This window comes from Mus caroli, unplaced genomic scaffold (assembly GCF_978045245.1).
Source record: "Mus caroli unplaced genomic scaffold, Mus_caroli_1 scaffold_5, whole genome shotgun sequence".
NCBI classification, from domain to species: domain Eukaryota; kingdom Metazoa; phylum Chordata; class Mammalia; order Rodentia; family Muridae; genus Mus; species Mus caroli.
This window is the reverse complement of record NW_028227260.1, coordinates 73,483,283-73,506,004: the sequence shown is the minus strand read 5'-3', so window position 1 is coordinate 73,506,004 and position 22,722 is coordinate 73,483,283. Positions and strand designations below refer to the sequence as shown.

Sequence of the window (22,722 nt, the reverse complement as noted above, 5' to 3'; positions counted from 1 at the left end):
AAATAGTGAGCTTTGAAGTCCAGTGATCTTGCTGAGTGAATTTAGCCAATGGTTTTTTAAATGATTTGAGCTTCCCTTCCATTTTATCTTAAAGTAGAGATTATAACAATGCTACTCTCATAGATTTAAGTGGGGCATACATGAGAAAACATAGTCTAGTGTCTGGAATGTATCAATGATCTTATTCATGCAGTGTTTAGACAATTATTAGCAATGACCTTTGTCTTCTACTCCTGCCTGCATGGTGCCGACTTGCAGTAACTATTCTGCATAGTAAAATATACAAATTTCTTTTCCATATCCTGATTTCTTGTGTATAAAATAGTGATGAAATCACTTGCTCTGTCCATATGCCTTTTAGGATCTTAAAGAAGGAAGAGGTGATGGAAAAGAGATTTTAAACTAGAAATTGTTGCCCTTGAGTTACTTGATTTTTCTGGCTGAATTTAACTTGTAGAAAGTTTGTAGTGTAGCTAAAACTTAGGATTTATTCAGAGGAATGGATAGTCAGTAGGACCAAGGTCCCTCCTTGTGGGTAGAGCAGTTGAAAGTTAACAGCTTTCCCTATCTATTATGAGTCTTTATCTTTTGTTTATTTTTGCTCTAAAGGAAAACAAGAAAGGCACCTTGCTATGCAGGTAAAATGCTGGGTCTCAAACCACAGAACAACATGGAATGGACTAAAATGTGAGTTACTTGATCTGGGAGGAGTTGAGATTGATGAGCTACAAGTGAATATAATCAAATTACAGGCTACATGTATGAAATTCTCAAATTGTGCATGTGTGTATACGTATGTTTTCTAGCAAATTCCTTCCACAATTATGCTTTCATTTGAAAAGAGTTCCTAAGGGACCACAGCCAAAAACAGAAGCATGTTTTCCACCTACTTTGTCCAGTAGGTCTACTGTACCAGTCATATGGGCAATACAAATAGTAGCAGAATCCTACTTTAGGCCAATTGAATTTCTGGTGTGGGGGGGGAAAGGTTCAACTTAGTTGAAAAGAATCCTATGGGATACTGGGTGTGGTGTTGCATGTCTTTAATCTTAGCACTATGAGGGTAGCCTCAGGTACATCTTGAGTAGAGGTCAGCCTGATCTATACAGTGAGCTCCAGGAAAGCCAAGTCTTTTACTTAGTCACAAAACAAAAAGTCATGTAGGTTACTCATACATAGCCTAATATTTTAATTTGTATTTAAGGAAATTATTGATGATCAATTGATTAAGGCACAAAAACTTGGCGAAGAGTCCTGGGCCACTTTGATATCTTAATTCCAGTTAATTTCCAATGAATGTGATCAGACTAGGTAGACTTCAGCAATGCTTTTGCTACATACACACATACATACACACACACATACACCCACACACCCCTTGGCAATCAAAACCTACCATTCCCTATCTGAGCAGCACAGACACAGAAGTCATTTTCTGTAAAGTGCCAATTCCCCTTTGATGAGATTCTCTATCTTCTAATTTCCTTCTGACTTTCCTGGATTCATCAGATCCTGGGGTCACTTAGTCTCTTTTCTGGTTTGAAAAGGGAACCCAGGGATCTTTTCCATTGTGCTCCTTTTTGGTGGAGGGTTAGCACATCCTGTGACTGACTGCAGAAGTGCAAATTAGTTCCTGAAAATGTACAGAAACTTGAGGAACAGGTCTTAGAGTGTAGATGGTGTGACAAGACTGACTAGGATACATGGCACAAGTTGAATGAAATATGGACGTTTCCTCTAATTTCCGTTTCAGCTTTGGCTTGTTTTGCCTGTAGAATGACTCCCTTAATATCATGAGGTTTTTTTTTTTTTCAATTTTCCTTTAAGAGAAAATCCATCACCCATAGATCACATGAATGCTGTTGTAGAACAAACAACAAGAAAACACTTTAGTGACTGGAGGTCCCTCATGAGCACAGAAGTTTATTAGCATTCAGCAAATGAAATATATGTTGTAACATACAGGCAGTGTATCGAGATATCCAGATGCCAGTGAGTGCTAGGGATGGAGAGGTAACAAATGCAGATGATTCCATGATGTCTCAGGAATGGGGAAGGGAAGCTCAGGCACAGCAAAAAGCTACAATCCCCTTTCTATCCTGGAAGAGAGAACTCTTACACCTAGACTGGGGATGTACTGCACTTTCTCATATCTTTCTTCTTCCCCCAGCCATTTCATTTAACATGACCTAAAGATACATTTCTGGTTTACCCCAGCCCTTCCCCACCCCCATATACAGCAGGGAAAATAAGCACCAATAGTAACAGGAATAATTAAAGCCCCCTCTTAATAGACCCAACCCTCACAAATGTACATGCCATGTGGATTTTCTTCTTTGGAATGACTACAGGATGGAGAAACCGTGGATCAGGCCACCCAGCCATGACTATAACAGTCACCATTCCTAAAAGTGCCATCCTGGTTAAAGAGACAACTCAGCCATTAAGGGTTACAATGACTTACAATAAAAAAAACCAAAACAACAAGAGTTCAGTTTACAAAAGTACCATCCACTTGTGAGCTGGAACAGGGAAGGGAAGGAGGAGGCAGGATGTGGAGAGATTCTCCCAAAGTAGCAAAAGGGACCAAGGAATCACCTAATGTCTTTTCTGGACAATTTTGCCATCTTCTAAATTGCTGGCAAGTCTCATTCAAGGGTGTCTCCCAAGGAGATGACCAATTCCTGGAGGTTGAAATAGCATTGCCATCTGTCATCCCGAGTCTCTTGGTGTTGAATGAGCCCCTAATGCTCCATTGGAGAAACTTAATACAACAAACCACACAATATGGGCATGATACTTTGCAAAAACAAGCACAAAATATAAAGAAAGGAAAAGAATAAAAGTCAAGAGGCATGAGTACTTTCAAAATGTCTACACAAGAGAAGGAAGGGCTCAAAAGGTAAATAAAATTAAAGCTAGAAATCATGCTGTCTGCCAGGTTCCACATGCTTGAGTTACCTGGTATTGGTCTTCGGTACATGGGCTTCTTCTGTCCTTACCGTGTGGAAAGAGAATGAATAGTGTGACACAGCCAGGTGGGAGAGGGAAAAGAGGGAGGGTCCTAGACAGTTTGAGATGACATCCCTCTGCACAAGCAGCAGCATTTTTTGTGTCATCTTTTTTTTTGTTTAAAACTGTAAACAGCACCGCTTAAAAATAAAATATATCAGAAAAAAACAATTGATAAACATTGTTTCCATGAATATAAAATGCAAACAATATAAAAATAGATAATTAGCTTTTGATATATATATTTATATATATATATTAAAAACAACTTGGATGCAACATACACATGGGTAAACTTGAAGTATCCCTGGTAAACCCCCATGCCTCCCTCTAGCAAGTGAGCCTAAGGGCTGAGGGCAGTGGTGGCACTGGTGCAGGTGAAAAAGCCACTGGTGGCAGGATGAAAGCATGCACCCAGCATTCTGAGTGTGGAAAGCTACTCCCCTCCTTGAAATAGCACTAAGAGGAGGGACACTGGCATTTACTGAAACCATTATCCACGAGGCTTGTGGTCTGGTATCTAAGCTAAAGCCAGATGGTCCCCAAGGCAGAGCTTCCTTGGAGAATCTAAAGCACCAAGAAATTGGCATCCTGGCTTTGGAAGAGGCCTGCTTGGTGGCTTTCCATACCCACAGTCACTGGTCCTCTATGGACTGGGTTATTAAGAAATTCTCAGGATCAGAGCTGACACTATATAGTAGTACTGGGTAACAACATAGCCTCCTTCTGTCAGCACATCTTCCCTTAAAGTCACATCCAAATGCATTGTCCAAGGACCTGCAATGGAGTCAGGAGGTTCATCTGGCCACAGCCTTAGAGTGAACACAATAGCAGCACTTCTGGTAGTTGGTAGCATATTTGGTGCCAGCAAAGTACGTACTTGTCCATGTTTGGACAGATACCTAGAGATTGGTTACATATCCCATTGTTAATCATGTTGCCGTTACCATATATCCTCAGCCAAATCTTCTTTCCCCTTCTAGGCTGCAGTTAGTATTTGCTTTAGATACTCAAAAGGAGTCTGCTTCTGTAGACATCTTGGCTATCCCATTTTAGGTTGTAAATATTTTGTCCCTAGGCTAGCAGCCATATCAGTGAAAGGACTTGGAAGGCAATGGTACTACCCAATCCACAAACTTCTACTTTGCCTCAGGTCCTACTCTAAGGTATGAAGTTTCAAAGCATAGCAAAATACATCCAAGTTATAGCAGGTCCCTTCAGAGATATTGCACTGTGTTGTGCTGTCCTCCTGAACTGTGACGGTAGATTACTTCTTCCTCTTCCAAACAGGCTGCTAGCCCTTCTCCAGTGGGCTATGGAGGCTGTGGACAGCTCTACTGCCTGCTGTAGATGGCAGCGAAATGTAAACAGGAACTCAAGCTACCTTGAATAGGCAAGAGGTGTTTTTTTTTTTTTTTTCCTGTTGTAAAGGCATTTTTTAGTGCTTACTTCCTGCTACCCAACCAGGCTAAGTTCAGCCTCACCTTCCCAGAACAGCTTTGGTAGGAGGCCAAGTGGTTAAAATCTGGGCATGTGTCTCTTATGATGATGTGGTTGGGGGTAAGGAAGGCCTTTTTCACTTTCATTATCCAGATCCACAAGAGATGCACTTCTTCGTGATGTAGCCAAAGTCATCCAAAAGAGCTGATCTGAGGTCCTTGAGGGGTGGTTCTGGTGCTGGTGCCATGCGAAGTTATGAAGTTACTTACAAGGGGTTAGATTTTACCAATCAAATCTGCTCTTTTGGGGGAAAGGCACAGGGCCAATCCCAAGCTTAGAAACTGTGAAAAATATTATCATGAATATATGCCCTGGCAAAGAAAGTATGTCTACAGAGCAATCTTGACTCAGAAGGCCACCAGCATCTGTTCTCAAGGTAAATTGCCTTATTTCGAGCAAGAGCCCTATTGATATCTTCACTTAGTAGATGTGAAGATGGCTCTGAGGTGAGAAGAGGGACATGGGCAGAAGATTTAAAAAGTTCTAACTTTGATCAACATATCCATCCCCAAAATATTTCATATGGCATTTCCAATACAGAAAAAAAAATTAAAACAAGGTCTATCTTGCTATGTAGCCCTAGTGGCCTAGAAGTCACTATGTAGAACAGGCTGGTCTCACACTCATATAACTCCAATTGCCTCTTCCTTCCGAGTGTTGAGATAAAAGGCACATACCTCCACACCGGGCCTGATGGAGAATTTTAAAGAAACTCTTTCATATAGATGATTAAGGAAATGTTGAACCTGGTCAAGATGAGCCTGTTGTAATGTTTTCCTGACACCAAGTTCTTCCCTGGTGTTTCCAACATCTAGGCTGGGCTTGGTTGGAGGCAGAGGCAGGTGGATCTCTGTTAGTTTAGAAGCCATTGTGGTCTACATGGTGAGTCCCAGGATAGAGAGAACTACAGTTTGGGACCTTGTCCCAAAACAAAATAAAATAGAAAAAAAGAAAAAGAAACCTGCATGGATGCAAGAGAAGAGAGGGTGCTGTTCATTTCAGAAAGGACTGCAACTGCCATGCAAATCAGCCCTGTAGTTTGGCAGAGCAAGGGTACATTACAATCTTTCCTCTCAAGAAGCCTGATCCTTTGAAAATGCTAAGAACTTGGCTAACTGGAAGATAAAAGCTTTTTAGTGTGCCTACAACAGGTGAGATGCCTTTGGCATCCTGTCTTAGACAAGCTTGGAACCACTTCACAAAGGGGCGGGCAAGGGTTTATTAATTTATTTACCTTTGTTTTGGGAGAAAGGATGGGAAAAGTTTTCCCTCCTAATCTGAGTTGCTTCAAGTTCCAAAGTCTGAGATCCCTTCTTGGTGTTTGGATAAATGGATCACCCTTTCTGTTTTCCTCTTTTGCATCTCATAACACCCAATGCTCTATATAGTCAAGCCCAATTTAGGTGGTTTCTCTTCCTTTAACTCAGTTAAGATACTACATTCGTTGTGATGAGATGAAATTTTTCAGGTTACAGGAAAAGGGGGAAGTTCTAAAATGCCTGCAACAGCCACAGGCTTAGGAAACAAACAAGATAGATATATTATTATTATTCCACAGCTCAAGACCTCACAGCATTTTCCATAAGCTATCTATCTTTGTATTCTGCTTGAATATGGACAGATTTAATCACCCCCTTATGAGGATTAGTGTTTTTTGTCTTCAATCTAGACTATGACAGGCCAGGTTAAAAGGACATCATCTAGTTGTGATACCAAAGTCCACAGCAACAGGGAGCGAGACACATGCTACTTGACCCACTCTAAACATAACTAACTGGGATAAACAGGTTATAGTCATTTGATGTGCTAGAAAGGAATGGGGCTAGGAAGGCTATGTACCATAACTTTATATTGCTAATAGCTAGCAAGCCTCCCATCTCTGGGTGAGAGTCAGTGCAAAAATTGGCTGCTCATCAGTGGTTCATTAGTCAGCAAGGGACCAGAGAAGAGGGGTTCAGCCTGCAATAAGGATGCATCCCAAGCCCTGTATAGGTCACAAGAAACTCCAAAGCAAAAACTGGAGCACAGAAGCAGCAGCCTCCCTAGGCAGATATACTTGAGCTGAACCTGGCCAAAGATGGCAGAGGAAGGTGGGCAAAGTGAAAACTCAGAGGAGTTTATCTTGGCCAAAAAGATTTTCAAGTGGAACACCACTACTCACCCCCACCCTTCTGCCCAACCCTTGACCCCCCCATTCACATGCTCAGGTCTCCATTCTGGAATTGAGAACTACTTGGCTAGGTTTCCATTCATGGCAGTAGAGGAGTAGCTGGTAGAGAGAGAGGCACCTTGCTCACCCCTCTCCTTTGACAGGTCAAGGTTGGAAGCTCGGTAGTGATTGGGTTGAAGCTGGAAGGGTTCAGGCCGCACCCTGGGCAGCTGAGGGATACCATGGGTGATACCTACAGGCTTGGCTTGAGACTGAGAGTTGGCTCCAGAAATGGAAGAGCAACTGGGCTCATCTACAGGCAGCAGTACATCCCGAGGCCTGGCCCTCCCACTCTGAGAGGCCTGTGATTGAAGGTTATAGCAAGGGCCCATGGGCAGGGGTAGGTGCGAAGGTCGAGCTAGCTGAGACACAGAGTCTCCAGGTGTTCTTCCTGGCACTGACACTGGCATTGCCACAGGAGGTACACAACAGGTTGCCTGCACATACGAAGACTGATTGAAAGGCTCATACAACTGATTAGGGCTCATCCAAGCAAGACCTGGCCCCACCGGAAGAGGAGAGTGAGCCCAGGGAGGCCAGTCATAGACCCCTGGAGGTTCAGTGTAGAGAGACAAGGGACTGTCCCGACCCCATTCTCCTTCCTCTTCTTCACCTTCTTCATCTGAATCTTCCTGGTGGGCCTGGAGCTCATCAGACTCCATGTAACCCTGGGCTAGGTGAGAACTGGAGAGCTCCAGCTCCAGAGTCTCTGCATTGTCAAGGGAACGGCTTCTCCTATTGAGTGCCATTGCAGCAGGAGGAGGTCGAGGGTGTACTCCGGGGAGTCCTAAGTATCGAGGGAGGCTGCTAACACCCCAGGGCAGGCCTTGGTAGAACCGACTGTGATAGCTGTTGAAGGCATGTTTGTGGTAATAACCCAGCTCAAAAGCTTCCAAGGAGGCTGTAAGGTCTTCGTCATTGTTGAACTCAGGATTCTCTTCACACTTGCCTTCTCCATCCCGTTCCACGTCAGCAATGTCAAAGGTGACCATGGGGGGCAGCTCAGGGAGGTTTTGAGTGAAGGATGAGTCAGAATCAGAGCTGTAGGACATGCTGGTTAAAAGGTTTCCATTGCTGGTGAACTCTACTAGGGCCTGTGAGAAACTCACAGTGGCATTCCCTTCCTTCTCTTCTTCTTCTTCTTCTGGCTCCTCAGGGGGTGAGTAACTAGGGTAGGCCTTCCTGGGTGAGCCTCCAAAATTTGCTTCTTGCATGTCTGGCTCAAACATGGCATCACTCTGGAAGAGCTGCATTAGACAAGTACTTTGATCTTTTTTGGAGCAAGTCCCCTCAAAACGCTTCTCCAGAGGACGGAAATCCCTCCAGTCTGGCTCACTGCTAGAAGTAGCAGGGAAAGCTGAAGTGGTTCCCCGGTTAGAAGTCTGAGAACCTCCTGATGTCCCTGCCACCAGACCCATCACCGAGGGGCCTAAGGGCCTCATCTGATACTCCAAGGCAGGCTTCTCCTGCCGTACCTTGGTCTCTTGGACTCGACCCTCTTGAGAATGAGCTTCTAGGGCCTGAGTTTCTCGGGCTCGGACATTTCTGCCATAAGATTCCCGAGTATGGGCGTCTCGGGCATAAGCTTCTCTGGCATGAGCCTCTCTGGCACATGCCTCTTGAGCCTCACGCTGCTCCCGGCGAAGTTCCCAGTATAGCAACTGCTTCTGGATGGTCACTAGCCGTTCTTCCTCGGTTTCCATTGCCCCAGGTGGCCGAGAAGAAAAGGGCTCCAAGTTCAAGAAAGGATCCAACATCTCCGAGTTGCGTCCACGGAGGTCATATAGGCAGTCATCCCCAGGTGGGGAGTGCTCAAGACTGTCATCTGGCTCATATAACTCATATAGCGCATCACCACTATAGCTGTCCCTGGGTAGGCAATCCCTGTGGGCAAGTCCCAGAGCCTCACCTGAATCATCCTCAAATCCTGGTGTGGTAGAGTCATAATAACCTTCATCACTATTGGGAGCAGACTCTTGCTGGTCGCTCTGAGGTGTCAAAAGTTCTCCAAGGCCTAGATTAGGATAAGACTGAACTGGGTCAAGAAGCATGTAGCCCTGGTGGCTGGGAGATATAGCAGTATGGTAGCCCAGGTTCATATTAAATCTTGGGTATATCTGGGCACTTGCCCACAGATACTCTAAGTCATCATTTTCCTCTCCATCCTTGACCTCCTCTTCTTCATCCTCTAATTCTACCTCCTCCTCCTCTTCTTCTGCTTCTTCTTCTTCTTCTTCTTCTTCTTCTTCTTCTTCTTCTTCTTCTTCTTCTTCTTCTTCTTCTTCTTCTTCTTCTTCTTCTTCATTGTCATCATCATCTGGCAAGGCCATCTCCTCCCCACCTCCTTGGTAGGTGACCAAGCAGGAACTTCGCTTGGTCCCATCTCGGTTGGCCCTCTGGCCACCAGAGGCCATGCTGTCTGTCATGCTGTCCATGTCCTGTTCTGCTATAATGTCACCACAACCTGTCAGTGAGTCAAAGCTTTTTAGCGATGTAACATCCCCAAACAAGAGGCTTAGCTGATCCCCAACAGGGCCATTGGGTGGGTTTACTTCTCCTGTCACCACTTTTCCTTCTGTTTCTGAAGTGTGGGGCTCCTCTAGACTACTACCTTCAAGAACAGGCTTGGGCTGCATGAACTCTGAGGCACAGGTCCTTGTGAGTTTTTCTGGATTTTTACAAGCTGCCTTCTCAGTAGTTGGTGAAAAATGTACTTGTGCTGGAGAAATTTTTGGTCCAGGGGCATCCTGGGGTTTGGCATTTTCCTTTCTAGGGTCTCGGAATATCTCCTCAGAGCTGGGCAGAGAGATTGAACTCACATGCTCATGAGACCTGGTTCTTGCCCCCTCAAGTTCCTTGGCCCCTGGCCCACTTTGGTCAGCCCCAGAAGTCTTGCTTTTCCGGTGACGGCGGATACTGCTAAAGAAGCTTTTTAGGCTTTTCTTCGGCTTGTGCACAGAGGGTACCTTCTCAACTCCAGCTTTTTCTATGGCTTCAGTCCCAGATGTCTTATGTTTAGAGCCTATCTCCAAAGCTCCATTGGCACTCTGGGAGCTAGGAAATTGAGCAGGTGACTTGGACAAAGGTGTAGAGAGGTCTGTTTCTTCAGTGACAACATCTTCAGGTCCTTCAGATGCTTCACTTAGACCATCATGAGTCTTACTCTTGTTTACACCTTTCTTAGAGCTGACTTTCCCAGAACCTTTGCTTCGTCCACCCCCAAAGAAACTAGGCAGAGTACAGATTCCCTTCTTGCCACCAAAGAGTTTCATGGCAGTTTTCTTCAGCCTACCTGGGCCTGATAAGGGAGGCTCTGATGTTGGTCCTTCTGTTGCCTCAGTTGTCTTATTCTTGGCTCCCTTTTCAGCTCCCTGGTCTTGGGCATCGCTAGAAGTTGATGCTCCTTTGGTTTGAACAGCTTCATCCTGTTGACTCTCCATGATGAAGACAATTCTTCCACTGGATATGCTGCCTTTGGATTCCAGGCACACTTATAACATGATCAGTCAGGAAGCATCACAGTGGGGTCTGAAGGAGATAAGAGAGACAAAGACAGAGTTAGATACTAGTGAGCAAGTACACAGGCTAGGTTGGTTTTTATGGGTGCTTACTGTCTCAGGATTTAATTAGAAAAGAGAGAAAATAAGTAAACACTGGAAAAACCATCTATTCCATATGTTTTGTTTGCTGGTCTAGCTTCTTCTGAGCCCCAGGGCATTTTAAACCCTACAATGAGCAACAGGCAGCTCATTAGCTACCCCCTCACTAATCCACTCCCTTTAGACTATTTTAAGTAGTGACCAGGATTTGACAGAGGCAATTGTAGGTGTGCAAAAGCCCAGTTGCGCAATTGTCTATGAGGAAGCTTATCAGTTATCAGGTTGGGGTCAGGAAAGGAGTAGAGAGGTTGCTTCTAGCATCACTGAAGTTTTGAAAATTGTGTGTGGGGAGTTGCTCATTGAGCCTTCATTGGGTTCTACTGGATCCAGACCTTAGTTGAACATTAACCTGTACTATCAGCAACATTCTTCTGAGAGCTGGGAAGACAAGTGTATCTACAGCTTTATCTTCTGCCTAGAGGTTCTCTTAATTGCCCCTAGGACAATGGCCAAACCTTTGGAACACCAGAGAAGAAACAACATTGAGTTGCAGATCAGAGCTGTAATGTAGGACCTGTAAAATGTCACAGTAGCCTCAGAAAATATATCATCCTGGCTCCTGTATCCTCTGTCCAAGAAGCTTACCAGCATCTACCTCTTTCAGTAGCCCCTTATAAAGACTATATGAGGGGTAGATCTAGACCAGAATCTCTACTGACTCTTCTTGGCAAGTGGAAGCACCAGATTCTACTGTAGAACTGTAAGGCAAAAATTTCTTCTACTTTGTTCCTCTTAATATCTTGGTCCCCATCTAGGTTGCTATCTAGAAATGGAACTTGAGAACACACAACTCTGTATGATTCATGCTCCTAGCCTAGGAGATATTTAAGTAAATAAACTTAGTGTAAGCTGCACAATTCTGCTCAAGGCTACCTAGTCCCAATGCCAATAGAACTGGAATTAAAAAGAAGGGCTAACCACCTTCTACACCAACACATCCCATCATTCCCTTGGTTCCTGACAAGTCTGGTATTTTCCAGTGACAGTAAACATCTAGCATTTAAACCAGTGATTAGCCTTCAGAAATCTAGCAATCCTTTCTTAGAAAGCCCATCCCTTCTCTGAACCCTCTTTGTAGATCTAGAGTAACAAAGGGAGACAGAACAGCTGTTGGGATTGAGAGAGCAAGATGCTAAAACAGCAGGGGAAGGGAGAGAGTGAGACTGCAGCAGTCCCAGGAATCGCTGGCCAGAACACTGGTCCAGTGACTGAATGCTACATTAAGGAGATTCACACAGTTAAAATAATGTAGTCCAGCACTGGGGCTGAAGAGAAACTAGCAACTATACTCTAGCCTGTGATTTCATTAGACAAATCTCTCCTACTACAATTTCGTGCCTGGTGCCTCACTTAGTTTGGCACACTTAAATCATCAGAGTTACCCGAGTTCCAGTGCTTTGCTAAACAACCAGAGTCATACACTTCTGACAGAGTTACAGAGATAAGAGAAAAACTCATCTGATCTTCTCAGTACAGAGATTTAAATTGCTATTTTCTCAAGTTATGCATTTCTCTGTGCCATATATCTTGACATTACACTCTCAACACTCAGCTCTCTAATGAACAGACAGTACCATCACCACTAAGCACAAGACTACCTAGAATTCTGTGCCTCATGTAATAATGAAAATATGGGCCAAGCATGTCCCTGAATTCCTTAGTATTAATCTTCTCACTTCAGGCTTCAAATTACTAACAGGATTGCCATTATGGCACTGGGGATGGGGGTGGCAACAGTGAAGTTATATGTGAAACTGTATTTCCTGGTGTGTAATTTGTAAATTAAATCTCTCTCAACATTCAGTAAGTGACAGACACTATAAAGTCGGTGCATCAGGCAACACTAAGAAGTGGAACTCTCAGTCCTAGCTTTAGAGAGCTTATAGGCTAGTAGGGAGAGAATCTTATCTACAGAAGTTTGAAGATACAGCATAATATAGGCCTTCAAAGAATAGCCTATTATTTCTTTTTGTTTGTTTGTTTGGTTGAATTTTTTTGTTTTAGTTTTTTTGTTTGTTTGTTTTTTGAGACAGGGTCTCGCTACATAGTCCTGGCTCTCCTGGAGTTTGTCATATAGATCAGGCTGGCCTCAAACTCACAGAGATTTTCATGCCGCTGTCTCCAAGAGCTGGGATTAAAGATGCCCTGTTATTTCAAACTAAGTAATGGAGTGCTAGTCTTTATACTCTGCTAATGAGCCTTTAGATAAAAATAAAAGGTAAAACATACTCCCTGGGCTCAGAAAAGTTGCCTTGTCCCAAAACCTGTTGCTGGGGAGATCCCAGACCTTAGGAGTCTACTCTACTACTCCTACTACTCCTACTATTATTTTGCTAAATGGATTCACTACCAAATTGCTTTCTAAGTATCGGTGCAGCTCTCACCCCCCATCAGGGCTTCTTTTTGAAGTAGACAGTGATTAATGAGATGCTATAGAGTACCCATCTCTCAAGATAAATCTGTATCATGCCTCCTACCCCAAAATCCAGGGATCATCAAGGAAGAGGGGGCAGAAATACTGTAAGAACAAGAGGTAATGGAAGGATATTGCAAAATCTTTTCTGGATATGCTAAAGCTACTGCACACATGAACTTTCAGCAACTGTGACTGCATGTCCAAGACCTGCAGTAGATAAAGTCAGCCAAAATTTCAGCATGGATTGGTAAAGGACTCAAGAGCCCCCTGTCCTGCATGAAGAACTAATGGCAGGTAGTGATGGCTGCTGTGGGGAGAGAGAGTCAGCTTTCTTCAGAAGTGTGGCCCCTAGTGTGTTGCTTGTGTTCCCGTGGATAGTCCTATATCCACACATGTATGGCACCACTAATTGGACTCATTGCAATAGAAAACAAAGAAGAGGGCATTAAGTTGTAAGGGAGATGGAAGATGGGTCCTGGGGGAGGAGAGGGGAATGATAGGTGGGTATAGTCAAAATCACTTTACACATGTATGAAATTCTCAAACAACAGATACGTAGGTAGAAAACAAGTAGACAGATAGATATATTGATATATAGATAGATGATAAAAAAGAGAAAAGAAAGTAAAGATGCTTTGAGGAGGAAGAAGCTTCAGTCTGGACTCTGTCAAGCAGTAGAGAATGGAAATTGCAGTGATCTAGATGAGGTATGTGTTCTTATCCATCAAAAGGGACTCATTCTAGTGGATTCAATCAGGCCCAGGGAGCAGTACTGGTTAGAATGAGAGTATCCCCCATAGACTCAGATGTCTAAACACCACCAGATGTTGGCGCTGTTTGAGGAGGATTAAGAGGTATAAGATTCTTGTAGTAAGTTTTGCCACTGAGGCAGGCTCTGAGAGTTTATAAAGACTATGCCATCTGTAGTTGGTTCTCTCTGCTTTATGTGTGAAGCTCAAGATATGAACTCTCAGCTTCCTGTTGTTGTTGCTATGCCTGCTAACTACTGTCCATGCTATCCCAATCATTATGAATTCTAAACTGCTGGAACCATAAATTAAATAAACTCTTTTTGGTTTCTGTTTGTTTCAGTTGGTTTTTTTGTTGTTGTTTTGTTTTTGTTTTTCTGTTTTGGGGTGGTTTTTTGGTTTTGTTTTGGTTTTTGTTTTTGAATGTGGAAGATTTCTTTGGACTAAAAAAGCAGTTGAATGGTATAAGCAGAGCTTAATGGACTGAGCCTGGAGACAGTGCTCAGATCAAAACAAACTCGAGATGCCTGGCTCAGGATGTTTCAGAGGGAAGCAAAGACTTCAGCAGCTACTATGCTAGAGAGAACTTTTGTGTTTCTTTGGCAAAGAATCTGCTTTCATTCTGCCTTTGTCATAAGAACTTTCCTGAGGCTAAATTTAAGAATAATATACTAATTTCTTCGGTGGAGGAAATTTCAAGGTAGCAATAATACTGAATCTCGGTTGTGGTTATTCATAGTGACTTTTATGCAGGTGTACAACAAAAAAATAGCAAGTAGGGTAGAAGGAATTATAAAATGTATAGTTTGAAGAAAAAAGAATCACCAGGAAACTTAATGCTCGCCAAAGCTTCAAAAGCCCGAGGCTATAAAGGATATCTCATTTACCCTGGGACAGAGATTCTATTACTCCAATGTAGACCTCCCTCTTACCCAGACCCCAGGTTATGTTTTGCTAAGCAAGGATCAATCTTGAAACTATGTTATATCTCTCTCTTGTTTTTTTCCCTTCCAGAACCATGCCCTTCCCTCAAAGCTGCTCACAGCATCTTTGCCTGTGTTCCACAGAACACCTTGAAGGAGTATAGTAGAAATATTATATAGATCAAAGCTCCCTAATCTGGTCTTGTTTAGCTATCTCTACCCTAAGGCTTCTTCACACTCCTTATTAATCTATCATGGTCCTCAAACTGTCCTTCTAAAACATGCTATTCTGCTTTGACTTAGGGTAAGAAGAAGTCCTTCAGGAGAGAGAACTGGAGCCCAAAACATAAGGAACAGCAAAGGACAAACTCTAAAGCTCCCTTAGGCTGAGACTGGCTTCCCTTAGGCTCTTGCCAAGAAAGTGGTCCTGCCAAATGCAGAGCTCCTCAACACTCAGATTTCTCAGTCAGTGTGGCTGGCTGTTTTTAGATGGGCTGTTGGGAACCCTACCAAGATATCTGATATTCCCAGATAGAGGCTACTAGCTGCAGTCACTGTGACTGTAGCAGAGTACAGGCCGTGGAAGAAAATGATGGAACCACTCAAGATCCAAGAAGCAACCTCAGGCCATTCTGGGACAAGCAAAGCTGGCTCCTAAAGAAGAGTGTCCTTCTTTTCACCTCGACTTAAACCCCAAGTAGAAGAATAGCCACAGACTCACCTGAGACACTTCTCTTGAGGAAGAAACAGCTTTAGTTCAACCTTCACATTTTCTGTTCTTGGCCTACCTTCAAGAGATCAGTTTAATAGACAGGAAAGACTAGGCTCAGGGAAGAACCCAGGGTACAGCTTCAGAGGCATGGCCTTTACCCATTATAGTTTCCAGACTCATTCCAAGCAGTCTTAATTTATCCACTCCCTCAGTATATTAGTGGAGAGAGGGTAAAGAAGATATAAAAATGCTGAGTATCCTCCCTTTAGAGAGCTAGACAGTTCTTCACTGGAATTAACTCTGCCACACTGGGAGAATTCAGCAAGTTATCCAACCTGTCTGACCCTCAATTTCCTGAACTGTGAAATGGGGCTATTGAGAATTTCTACTTATTGAGATTATTGTAGAAACAAACCCAACGCATGTAAAGTACCAAATAAAATTCATTGCACAGCAGAAGCTCAAACGTTATGGCAAATTGTATTAATGTGTATTCCAATGATGTATGGCTGGACAATTTCTAGCAGTAAATCAACCCCAATCAGGCATTCTCCAAAGCTCTATAGGTATCTCTGAAACCTTTTCAGTTTCCCCTAAATATAAATTATGGTGATTATGTAGTTATACCACAGGAAGCCTTACTTGCTCATTAGACCAACTTTTAATGTTGAGGGAGCTAACAATGTTAGATCATCTGGGAGATTCCAGATAGGATCCAAACCAGAAAGATCAACATTTTAAACTGAGCTAAAAGTGCCACAATCAACAGAAATGTAATTAACAGACACTCTCCAACCACCATGAGTACCTACCAGTATACGAGGCGTTCCCTATTCACTATTCCCACTATTTCTTCCCAGTACCCCATTATTCCCTGGTCCTGGCAGATGGTAAAGCCTTGTCACAGAAAAGAAAATTGTGCCCGGACTTGGGGAAAGATTTGTCTAAGGTCTCTGATGGGATCATGAGAGAACTTGAGTAGCTTCGAGGCCTCTTGAGTTCCACTTCCCTGGCACTCTGCTTCACTTGTGCTGGGCCCCCAATTAAAGAATTAGAGGAGTGTGAATATGATCAAAACACACTTAGGAAATTTTCAAAGAACCAGTAGAACATGTTTTTAAAGTACTGGGCCAGGAGAAATGTGAAGGCTCCCTTTATACCTGTGAATAGCAGCCAGTTCCTTTCATCATTCTACCCTGTCTCAGCTCAGTTTAACTTTTCCTGAAGGGTTTCTTGTCTATAGCTGTTTTTGGTCTTACCCAGTGCATTCAAAAAACAAAACCAACCAACCAACCAAAAAACAAAAGCCCCTGATGACTTCAGTACTCAGGTGCTATCTATTCAGCTGGTGACCTCTTCCCTCATCAATAAATGCTGTCACCACTCCTTTCAAACTACAGGACATATCTTCTGTTTTGTTTCCTTGGGAGAGAAGTTTGAGGTACAAAAAAATTTTAAAAATTAAAAAAAAAAGCCGGGCGTGGTGGCGCATGCCTTTAATCCCAGTACTCGGGAGGCAGAGGCAGGTGAATTTCTGAGTTCAAGGACAGCCTGGTCTACAAAGTGAGTTCCAGGACAGCCAGAGCTATACAGAGAAACCCTGCCTTGAAAAACCAAAAAAAAAAAAAAAAATTAAAAAAAAAGCTGAAATAGAAAGCTAACACAGTGGACAATTTTGAAAAGTTTGACCTACTTAAACAAAATGTCCTCTGGTACTCAAGTAGCACTTTACTGGTGCCCATAAACACCTGAGGTCAAAATGTTCATGATATGAAAGAAGGGCTCCTGGTTTGGAACAGTGGAAATGATCCAAAGAGTCCCTCTTACCCACTCCTGCACCACTCTTCTTTCCGAATTTGCAGCATTCTTGCTGTGGGACACCCCACCTTCTTTTCAGAAAACAACTCATCCGTTCTGGATGATCCACAAATCCCAAAGCTGGCCTTGTATCCCTGCCTTGATTCCCTCTGTCTTCAGCTGTCCTGTTCACACATGCATCCTTGCTTACTTCTTTCTGGCAGGCTTCAGTTTGTCCACTGAGATTCTCTCTCAAGGCCTCTCTCAGTCACTGCATCTACCACGGAGCAGGTGCTTGGGATGCTGGTTCAGTTGGACTCTAACTCAGCCGGAGTTTGCCAGCCTGAAACTGGAATGCCAGTCTCACCCCTTTCTCTCACCCCTTTCAGGCAAAACCATTTGAGAAAGTATCTCTCTGAGACAGAAGTGTCCCGCATGTGTGAAATGAAGAGAAAAATACACCATACCTTGCAAAACTGGTTATGGAGTAAACACTATGGATGCAAAGGCAAACTGTTTACTATGCATGGAGCAGATAACTACATAATGGGCTCTTTGGATGAGGCTGCTTGTCTCTATTTGTCAATTGGTCCCCCAACCGGAGTCCTCTGAAGTTGATACAAGCTTTCTAATCAAACTCCTTTGTCTGACCTTCAATATCTGCTTTTCCCAAACGCCCACTGAAAGTTTTTCAGCTTTATTTCTCTACCCCAAGGTCTCAGAATATACAGGGATCTTATTCAGTTCAGAAGACAGGGTACCAAAACACAGCCTTGAAATGAGCCTTCTTGATGGTTTCTTTTTTTCTGTTTTATTTCCGGGTTGTTTGTGTTTTGGTGCTGGGGGAATACACACAGCATCTCATATGTGCTGGGACAGTATTCTAATACTCAGCCCCACTCCACCCCACTTCACCCCTGAGGAGCATCCTGATGCCTCAGCTTTGATCATTTCTCGGCTCACAATCAGGATCTTTAAGATCCACTTACTTGCCCCTGCCTTTGAGTCTCATCAGAGACATTAGTTTACCAAGTAGAAGCTAAGTCTGCACAACCCCCCCCCCACTCCCTGCAGTGTGTCAGTACTAGCCAAGCAAAGGCAAAGTCAGAGACAGGCTGTACCTGCTCCATCTATTCAGAAAGGCTAGGAAATATTTCCTCTTGGGGCTAAAACTTTATCACCTAGTTCATCTGCCTAAACTGGCTTTGCACAGAGAAACTCAGGAGATGACATCCAGAGCCTCCCTTTTCCGTTTCAGGTAGCCTAACTGTGAAGGAGTGAGAGAGCTAGAACTCCCTTCTCTGTCTTTGGTTCTGGGGAGTTACAAATATTCCCTGATAAAACAGAAAGACAGGGAGTCCATGGCTAGGTGATAAAGATGGTGAACTTCCTCACCCTGCAGACCTGAGACAAGAGCCTGGCAGCTTAAAACAAAAGCCTTGCAGGCTTTTTCTCCAGGTAGAAGGCCCCTTGCTGATGGACTGGCTCAACAAGTTTAAGGCCAGATCAGGACATGTTTACACAACAGTTATGGGTCAATCAGCCATCTGGCCTTTCTTCAAGCTGACCAATCCTAAATTAGGGAAGGAAGACCCTTCAGAAACTTACCAAGAAAAACAAAACAAAACAAAACAAAACCCAACAACAACAACAGAAAGAAAAAACAACCAACCAAATAAACAAAACGAAGCCCCTAAGGAGCCTCTGAGCTCTGGCTCCCTGAGTACCCCTCTATTTTGTGATGGGTCTTCCCCTGTGCATGCTTGCTGTGTGTATCTCTGTTTCATACCTGTCATACAAGCATTTCTTTACAAGCACTGTATTGCTGTTTGCTCCTCTGTGCTGTGTTCCAGAATTTTCCCACTGCTAGCTGCATGTTCAAGATTTTTCCTGCCTTTAAATTATTTAACAGGCAGAGAGAACAAACCTGATCAAGACCCCTAGACAGCAACGGTTCTACAAGTAAACTCATGAGAAGATAAGCCTGCTGCTGTTTTCCTTATTTCTTTGGACTAGTGAAGCAGAGGTATTTCTTCCATACACTGAGTGCAAATATTACAGTTCTTGAGGTGCCAACTTTTCCCAAACACTTCCCTTCTCCAGATACTTCCAGCCCCCAGCAGCCTGCAGGCCTTAATCTCTTGACTGAGAGGCAAAAAAAAAGGTGTTCCCAGGATGCAACTGCCACATAAACCCAGGCAGCTTTCACTTTTAAGGAATAGGATAGTGGGAGGAGGGAGTAGTAGTTCATCAAATGTGCACTGACTGAGTGGTGCTTCCTGGAGGCCTTGGGCACAACATAAAGGACTACCACGAAAGGGCAATAGGCTGTATCTCCTCTAATTGCTGTGTCTTGCTTGCTTTCTAGGCCACGTCTATGACCGTAGGGGGCTTAACTGCTAGTCCACACAAAAACCTGTGTAGCTGAGAGATGTGGGGGGTAAAAAGAGGCCTGAAGGATATTTTTTTTAGCCTTTAGCAAATAAGTATTTAGGCCCAGGTGCTCCTCCCCAACCTATGAAATGCCAAAAGGAATCTTACAGTGTGAAATTTCCCTCTTGTGATAGCATGCCCCTCCCCACACCTCTACTTAGAACTTTAGAGGTAACCTGTTACCTACCTAACTTGTAGGATGCTTTCAATCTCTAAGACCCCATTTAAAAACCCTTTCAAAAACTCTATTATTGGGCTGGTGGTGGTACACCCCTTTAATCCTAGCATTCAACACAGGCAAATATCGATGAGTTCAAAGGCACTGGCTTACAAAGCAAATTCCAGAACAGCTGGGACTACCTAGTGAAATCCTGTTTCAAAATAATAACAAAACCCCCAATTCCCCCAATACAAATACCCCCAAACAATCAAACACCCCTCCATTCTTATCACTGGTTCAAAGGCATCCACCACCCCGAGCCCCTGACCCTAACCAGCCTTTGTTCAATGATCTAACGATCTTCTCCTAAAAAGATTAGATCACCATTTCAAGGCTTGATGTTTGGCAATTCCCACCACTGGGTCTTAAACTCTTTTGCACCTCTGAGCTATGCCACCTTCGCCACTCACCCTGCCTGCCGGGCACTCCCTTTCATTTCTCTTTCTGTCTATTCTTTCTCTACCAAACTCCTGTACTTCCCAGCTGCTTTCCAAATGCAGAGAGAGATCTCTCCATGGCACTTTGCCTGTAGGCTCATGAATCAGCAACCAAAAGTATGCAGAGCTCCAGGGTTTGAGCAGTCCAGACCCTGATAATAGAGGGAACTAATTATGACTTTCTTTTTTAATGTAGTAGCAACCCAATCCCTGTTTCCACCCACATTAGGTATATTATATCCATATCTGAGCCTTAGGCACGTTTACTTTATGTTTTATGGATTAAGGCAAACACAAGTTGGGAGGATAAAGGTCTTTTCTAAAGTTCTACAAAGACAGAAAGTCCTTCTGGAACATTCACTCATTAATTGCTTTATAAATCTAGGATCCTAAAGGGTTGCAGCTGAGGCCTAGGCTTTATTTACCCATATGAGGGTTCTGAGAGAATCTAAATACCTATATAAGAGAAACAAAGCAGAGTGAGGGAAACTTAACTGTACAGGAATTCCAAGAGGTCTGCTCATCTAGAAGCAGCCTGAAATGCCCCAAAGAGAAAGTTGGTTGAGAACTGAGGCCTGAAAGGGAGGGGCTTGGACAAGTGTAGGATGAGAGTGTTTGAGTGTGGGAAAGGTGCTGGACTGAAGTCAAAGCAGGAGAGAGTCAGATGCTGGAAATAAAAGACCAGCTTCAAAGATGTGTTGAGGTCTGGTCAATTAGTAGGGGTGAAAATAATGTGGTATCCCCAATCCTAGCCTCTGTGTGTGTGAGTGTGTGTGTGTGTGTGTGTGTATCCCATGTTAATGTTACAAAGTAAGAGATTTATTTACTGGGTCTCAATGCCCCACTATAAAGCTGTCCAGCCTGCACAGTCCCTTAGTCAAATCCCCTCTCTTATTCTTCAGGAATGCCTTAATAGTCCAGAGTGGTGCACAGAGTAGGGCACTCGAAGGAATGGGCTTTGTTGGAATCTCCAATGGTAGGACAGAAAGTCCAACAATGCAGTGCCCTGAGACCAGTCCATACCAGTGTTGCTGAGGCAGGCCAGCCAGAGACGCAGAAGACATGCGAATAGGGCTGTCTACACTTCTCTCAAGGGGAGTCCAGCGACAGGGAGGATGGTCCTGCTGTATTAGTCCCCACTGCCGCCTCTGCCTCCCATGGCTCATCTGGCAAGCTTAGCCCCTCAAAGGGGAGCTCAGGAGAAATCACGCCTTTGGGCGGTCACCAGTGTCAGAGGTGTCTGCAGCAGACAATGACAGCAGTCTGGCAGGCTGGGTATTTTAAGTAACTGAGAAGTTGTAGGATTTGTCTGCCTTACATATACTGTGTGTTCTTTACTACAACGACGGCCCCCTCCGCCTCTAGCAGGGAAATCCCCCCACAATATTGTGCCTATTGCTATTTTAAACCAAAGGCTGGAGAGAAAAAAAAAAAACGCGCCCTATGCCCTACAAGGGAAAAGAGGCGCGTAGGGGGTGGGGGCGGCAACAAAGCGGCCTTGCAGCTTAACCCAAGGGCCAGTAAGAGCTCCTGGTCCAGCCCGCCTGCAATGGGGGTGGGAGCCAAACGACAGACTGGAGGCCCAGGAGGGGGTGCGGCTGGTTGGGACCACAGGACCAAGGTTCCAGGATAAGTGGGAAGTTCAGAAACCCAACTGTGCTCCCTTGAGGAGGAACAGGCTGTGGATATCTTTATCCACCCTAAAGCCAGTCTCAGTCTGGCCATAAGCGAGCGCGCCAGCTTCCTCTGCAGAGGAGAGACATAGGAGATGCACCGCAGAGGGGAGGGGCCACAGCAAGGCCTCGCGGGTGAGCAGCACCGGCCTAACAGCTGTTCCAGAAAAAATACTACAAACAAAGCTAAGGAGTTCCCGGCCTGCAAATGCGTTCTTGAGGTGCTGGCTAGCGGCGCCCTTCCCGGAACCACGCAACAGCACGTGTGGGCCCATCCCAGCCTCCCATTACAACCTAGAGGCGTAGCCCAGGATAGTCCGCCCGCCTTCCGGCCCTCCCACCCCCCCCCCCAGCCACGGTCGCCTGGACCCTAAATACTAACGGCCGCTGGGCCCCTCGCTGGACAGTACGCAAAGCGAGTTCAAAGAAAGGCCAGCAAGAGGCTGGGACTCCGATCAGCCAGGCTCTGGAAACCCTAGTCCAGGAGACCAGAGCGGAGCACGCGGGGATGCACTAGACCTTCAGCAGGATGGCTCCTAGCTGTGTGCAAAGCTTACCCTGCCAGGTCCAGCTCCCAACGCTGTTTATTGTCTGCTGCTCTGCTCCGATTTGAGCTGGAGCCTCTGCTGAGAACGCCACCACTGCTCCTGCCGCAGCCTTCACCGGGACTACAGCAGTCTTCTGCGCCGACTACCCTTCTCCAGGCTCTGGGCAGCTCCCCCATACCCCCTTCACCCCGGACTCCACAGTTATAGGGTGGGACGTCCGTGATATGATTGGCAGGCATACAGTCCAATCATGACGGCTGGAAGGCATGCCCTCGCCCGCCCACTGTTTTCCTTGGTGCTTCTCTCTTTAAATGCAAATAAGCCAGGCGTGGTATTGGCAGGGGGGCGGAGAGGTTGCCGAACCCCTTGCAGGGACTCCCTACTTCCGCTCCCACGCGGGGCGGGTTTCAGCGTGGCTACACACCCTGCTCCCG

General features: G+C 44.6%; 1 protein-coding gene across 1 annotated transcript; it reads right to left on the bottom strand.

Moving 5' to 3' along the window:
* Positions 1 to 1,903: 1,903 nt before the first annotated feature.
* Positions 1,904 to 22,476, bottom strand: Amer1 (APC membrane recruitment protein 1). The gene is made up of 2 exons (XM_021153396.2): positions 22,298 to 22,476; positions 1,904 to 10,249 (listed from the first exon to the last, which is right to left on the bottom strand). Exon 2 carries the CDS (start codon positions 10,159 to 10,161, stop codon positions 6,742 to 6,744), a length of 3,420 nt encoding a protein of 1,139 aa, XP_021009055.1. The 5' UTR covers positions 10,162 to 10,249; positions 22,298 to 22,476; the 3' UTR covers positions 1,904 to 6,741.
* Positions 22,477 to 22,722: the final 246 nt, after the last annotated feature.